Genomic DNA, 6,000 nt, shown 5'->3' with positions numbered 1-6,000 from the left:
GGATCACACAATGATTTGTGCAAAACTCCAACTATTAATACAATGCCCATACAATTTCTAGGCCAGTGCTTTTTCCACTGAGAGGCCTTGTTCTCTAAGTTCTTAAGTGGGCACCATGTCAGTCATGCCAGGGCTGTGACTGTAGGAAAGGGCTGGAACTGCATGCCCTCTGGGGCTTTTACCCTTCCAAGTTTATGTCCAGGAATATACATCTCTCCCCACTGCCTATGTCGGTTCTAGTTGATATCATGATTGATTTGATCTTCTTGGATAAGATCTCAGTGAATTCCAGGTAATTTTTTGTTTGGGGATGAACTACAGCCATCCACCTATGGACAAAGAGTTGCTTTTATTCTTTGCTAGGCTCCACTCATAACTGGATGGGAAACAGCAGGAATATTTATTTCCTCATTTCCTTTTTTACTAATCTCAATGTCTAGTCCTTCAGAAAAGAAAGGAATGGACTAAAGAGACAACTGGGCTGCAAGAGAGGCAAAGGGTATCAGAGGGGGTTGGAGGAGGGCGGGTTGGAGGAAGGACCAGAACAGCAAAGATGGAGGCTCTAATGCCGGCCCCAATACCTTTCCATGTCTTCTTTCTCCACCCCGACACCCTCTGATGTCCAGTGCCTGAGGAGCTGGGGCAGTAGGGGCATACCAAGATTGCCCTCCAATCCCATAAATCTACATCACTTTTCTATTTTCTTGACTCTTAAGCTTCCAAAGGCTGGGGTCGGCATCTCCAAAACCCATCTCTGAATCTCCAGGGCCTACCACTGACTTTGCACAGAACAGGCATTAGCATATGCTTCAAATATATCCCTGAGGAGCATAATAGTCATACTGTCACCCTTAGTCGCCCCTCCTTGAATGTCCGGAGGGTTAGGCGGGGCCGAAGTGTCTATCGCAACCCTACAACTGGTGCTGCAGGCAGCTAGCAGCAACACTCTTCCACAGGTCTCCTGTCGAAGGTCAAGCCCTTTACTTCTCTGCATCTCCCACGGCCTCTGGCGCAGAGCCTGCCGGGAGTTGTAGTCCAGTGCCCCACGAACTCGTATGGACTGGACTACAATAACCAGCGTGCCCCGCGCTCCGCGCCCCCTTCTCTTTCAGCCTCCGGCGCGGGGAGGCTAGGCGAACCTGCTGATTGGGAACAGAGATGGCGGCTACTCTGGGCAGCGGGGAACGCTGGACGGAAGGTACTAGGTCCCCGCCCGAGGGAGGGACAGGGCGGCGTTTGGGAGAGATCAGGGATGGGGATCCTGAAGACGCACAAGGGCTGAGATCCTGGGCCTGAGGTGAGGGATGGAGGCCTGTGAGAAGATGCTGAGCCAGAGTAGGATGGGGTAGGGAAGCTAGGGACCGACGGGGAGCCAGAGTCACCAGTGACGACTTGTTGCCTCCGGCCCCCAGCCCCGCCTCCGCCCCCGCCCGTGCCCCGCCCAGGACCCGCAGAGGGTCAGGCCCCGCCCGTGCCAGGGTGACTGGAGGGCCCGTGGGGTGCTGCGGTCTCCCCGCAGCTTGCTAACCTGGCCCCTATCCTCCGCCTAACTGGGCCACCTAACCTTCAGTCCTTGTTTGATCTTGTCGCTCCAGCCGGCATCAGGACTAGCCTTTTCCACCCTACAGTCAGGCAAAACGTATTGATCCAGTACCTATTGTGTGTCCCGCATTATGCTGATTCTGCAGCGAGGATTTGAATGACACGAGTTCCTCAGCTCACAAGACTCGAAGCCCACTGAGAGGGTTTGATGACTGAAGAGCCAATTACAAAACAGGCCAATAATACAAAATGGCCTGGGCTACATAGCAAGGTCAGGGATTTGGGGAGCACACTGACAAGGCATCTAATGCAGACTGGCTGTCAAGGGAGGCTTCTTGCAGAAAGTGTTGGAAACGGTGACAAGAAGGATGTTTTGGAGTTGGAGTTAGCTAGGCCGATTTAGAGGAAGTGTGTCCAGGAGCAGTGGGTAGTCGCTGAGGGATGTTAAGCAGAAGAAAGATGTTAAAGCCTTTCCCAGGTCCTCCAGAGAAGACATGAGTGCTCCGCCCCTTTTGACTGAATTGCTTATGACCCTCTTTACATTCTACAGGTGTTATTATTGAATCTTCTCCCTTTAAACCAGGGATATCCAACCTTTTGGTTTCCCTGGGCCACATTGGAAAAAGAATTGTCTTGGTGTCTTGGGCCACACATAAAATTCACTAACACTGATGACAGCTGATGAGCTAAAAAAAAAAGTTGCCAAAAAATCTCATAATGTTCTAAGAAAGTTTACAAATTTGTGTTGGGCTAAAAGCCATGCTGGGCCTCATGCCACCTGTGGGCCACGGGTTGGACAAGCTTGCATTAAACTGTAACCTCTTTGTGGTCAAGAGTAGTTCTTACTCATCTGCCCCCTTGATCTATCTAGCCAAGTGCCTTGGTACATACTAGTTCTATAATTGTTAGTTTAAAAGAATTGAACTCCTCTCTACTTTAAATCTTAGGGGTGGGAGGCACTGCAACAAAAAATGCTATTTTATGAGCAGTGTCTCTTCTGACCATTGACCACAGAGAAACAGATGTTTATTCAGGCTCATATGAATGCTTAAAAGTCAGCATGACCTCCTTAGCCCTGGCCATCATGCTTACCTCCTCATGCTTACGAGCAGCCTCCTAGAGAGTTAAGGCAGGTCGAAAAGTTGATTTTCAGGGTCAGATGGAGACCTAATGGAGGGGCTGTTGCTTTGCAGCTTACATTGATGCAGTTAGAAGAAACAAATACCCAGAAGACACACCACCTGAGAGTCATGACTCCTGTGGCTGTTGTAACTGCGTGAAGGCACAAAAGGAAAAGAAGTCTGAGAATGAATGGAATCAGACCCGGCAGGGTGAGGGGAACTCCACTTATAGTGAGGAACAGCTGCTTGGGGTACAAAGGTGAGCATGTGGTGGGATTAAGTGAGTGATTTTATGGAAAGTGCTTAGAAGAGGACCAGGTTGTGTTATGTAAGTATTGACTGATGACGATGATGATGATTGAAGCATACTAGCTTTGTGACCTCAGAGGGAAGACTAAATAGAAGTGGAATATTAGGGTATAACATGAACTGACTACCTGCTTCTGCTTTAAGAGAGGCAGCAGAAACCAACTAGACACAACACACATTTATAGAACATTCTATTAACAACAACAGAATCATTTTCTTCTTAAGGATACATAGGATATTCTCCAGGGTAGACCATATCTTAAGCCATAAAACAAGCCTCAGTAAATTTAAAAAGATTGAAATCATATAGTATATGTTCTCTGAAATCAAAAACAGAAGAAAATTTGAGAAATTCACAAATATGTGGAAATTAAACTACAGGTTCCTAATAAGCAAATAAGTCACAGAATAAATCACTAGGAAAATTAGAAAATGCTTTGAGTTGAATGAAAATGAAAACATGACATACTAAAATATATAGGATGTAGCTTAAACAGTGCTTAGAAGGAAATTTATAGTTCTAAATGCTTACATATTTTTTTAAAGACCTCAAATCAGTAACCTAATCTACCTTAAGGAACTAGACAGCCTGGACAACACAGTGAAATCCCGTCTCTACAAAAAAGAAAAATTAGCTTGGTGTGGTGGCACGTGCCTGTAGTCCCGGCTACTCAGGAGGCTGAGGCAGAAGGACTGCTTGAACCCAGTAGGCTGAAGCTGCAGTGAGTCATGATTGCACCACTGCACTCCTGCCTGGACAACAGAGCAAGACCCTATCTCTCAAAAAAGGAAGGAAGGAAAGAAGGAAGGAAGGAAGGAGGGAGGGAGGGAAGGAGTGAGAGAAGGAAGGAAGGAAGAAAGGATATCCTTACCAATCTAAATACTATGCAAACAAATTAGATAACCTAGGTAAAATCAACAAATGCCTAGAAAGACACAAATTACCGAAACTGACTCAAGAAAAACTGGAGGCCAGGCACAGTGGGTCATACCCTTAATAGTGCTTTGGGGTGCTCAGGCACGAAGATTGCTTGAGACCAGGAATTTGAGATCAGCCTAGGCAACATAGCAAGACCCCATCTCTTAAAAAAAAAAAAAAAAAAAAACCTGAGCATGGTGACACGTGCCTGTGGTCCCAGCTACTTTAGAGACCGAAGCAGGAGGATACTTGAGCCTAGGAGTCTGAGGTTACAGTAAGCTATGATAGTGCCACTGCACTGCAGCCTGGGTGAAAGTGAGACCTTATTTCCAAAAAAAAAAAAAAAAAGACCCAAGTAGACCTACAACAAATAAGGAGATCGAATTAACAATCAAAAAACTTTTGGCTGGGCATAGTGGCTCATGCCTGTAATCCCATTATTTTGGGAGGCTGAGGTGAGAGGTTGACTTGAGCACAGGAGTTCAAGACCAGCCTGGCCAACATGGCAAAACTTCATCTCTACAATAAAACACAAGCAAAAAACCCCACAAAAATTAGCCAAGCATGGTGGTGCACACCTGTAGTCTCAGCTGCTCAGGAGGCTAAGGTGGCAGGATTGATGGAGCCTGGGAGGTAGAGGCTATAGTGAGCAGTGATTGCACCACTGCTCTCTAGTTTGGGTGGCAGAGGGAGAGCCTGTCTGAAAAAAAAAAAAAAACTTCCAATGAAGAAAAATCAAGGTCCAGCTGGCTTCACTGGTGAAGTCTACCAAACATTTGAGGAAGAATTAGCACTAATCCTTCATAAATTCTTATAAACTACAAGTGTAGGGAATACTTCCCAAACTCATTCTTTGAGGTCAGTATTACTCTGTAACCAAAACCAGGCAAAATTCATAAGAAATATAATATCAGACAAAATATCATAAGAAAACTATTGGCTGGGTGTGGTGGCTCATGCCTGTAATCCCAGCACTTTGGGAGGCCAAGGCAGGCAGATCACAGGGTCAGGAGTTTGAGACCAGCCTGGCCGATATGGTGAAACTAAAAATACAAAAGTTAGCCAGGCGTGGTGGTGGGAGCCTGTAGTCCCAGCTACTTCAGGAGGCTGAGGCAAGAGAATTGCTTGAACCTGGGGGATGTAGGTTGCAGTGAGCTGAGATCGTGCCATTGCACTCCAACCTGGGTGACAGAGTGAGACTCCGTCTCAAGAACGAAAGAAAGAAAACTAAACTATCAACCAAGATCCCTTATGGATATAGATTTTAAAATCTTCAAAAAATACTAGCAAAACAAAGCAATGTAAAAGTATTATACATCTTGACCAAGTGGGATTTATCCCAGTATTGCAGGATTGTATAACACACAAGTCAATGTAACATACTATGCTAATACAATGAAGGACAAAAATCACATGATCATTTCAATAGGTACAGAAAAAGCATTAAACAAAATCCAACACTCTTTCATAATACAAAACACTCAAAAAGCCAGGGATAGAAGGGAACTTTTTAACCTGATAAAGTTCATCTATAAAAATCTACAGTTAAAACATCATACTTACAGGTGAACAACTGGGTGTTTTCCCACCAAGATCAGAAACATGACAAGTATGTCTGTTTACTCTTGCCACTTCTGTTCAGCATTGTACTAGAGGGTCAAGTCAGGGCATTCAAGCAAGAAAAAGAAATAAAAGCCATTCAGATTAGAAAGAAGAGTAAAACTACATCCACAGATAACATGATTTTGTAAATAGAAAATCCTAACAAATACACACACAGACACACAAATACCGTTAGAACTAAGTTGAACAAAGTTATAGGATATAAGATCAATATACAAAAATTATTGTTTTCTATATATTAGCAATGAACAATCAAAAAATGAAATTAAGAAAATATAGTTGAGGCTGAGTGTGGTGGCTCATGCCTGTAATCCTAAAACTTTGGGAGGCTGAGACGGGAGGATTGCTTGAAGCCAGGAGTTCAAGACCAGGCTGAACAACATAGCAAGATCCTGTCTCTACTAAATAAAAACTTAGCCAGGTGTAGTGGTGTGCCCCTGCAATCCCAGCTACTCAGGAGGCTGAGGTAGGTAGATCCCTTGAGCC

At 44.9% G+C, this 6,000-nt stretch overlaps 1 protein-coding gene across 1 annotated transcript in view; it reads left to right on the top strand.

Annotated features, from left to right (window-relative positions):
• Window positions 1-1,078: 1,078 nt before the first annotated feature.
• Window positions 1,079-6,000, top strand: part of DNAJC18 (DnaJ heat shock protein family (Hsp40) member C18) — a 30,342-nt gene continuing 25,420 nt past the window's right edge. The window contains exons 1-2 of the mRNA XM_012473659.2: window positions 1,079-1,198; window positions 2,736-2,922. Of these exons, the coding sequence (XP_012329082.1) occupies window positions 1,159-1,198; window positions 2,736-2,922 (227 nt within the window). The 5' untranslated portion in view covers window positions 1,079-1,158. The remainder of the gene's footprint in view (window positions 1,199-2,735; window positions 2,923-6,000) is intronic.

This window comes from Aotus nancymaae, unplaced genomic scaffold (assembly GCF_030222135.1).
Source record: "Aotus nancymaae isolate 86718 unplaced genomic scaffold, 86718_ANA_hifiasm-v0.15.2.pri h1tg000064l_1, whole genome shotgun sequence".
In the NCBI taxonomy this organism is placed as follows: domain Eukaryota; kingdom Metazoa; phylum Chordata; class Mammalia; order Primates; family Aotidae; genus Aotus; species Aotus nancymaae.
This window is presented reverse-complemented; position numbering and strand designations above follow the sequence as displayed.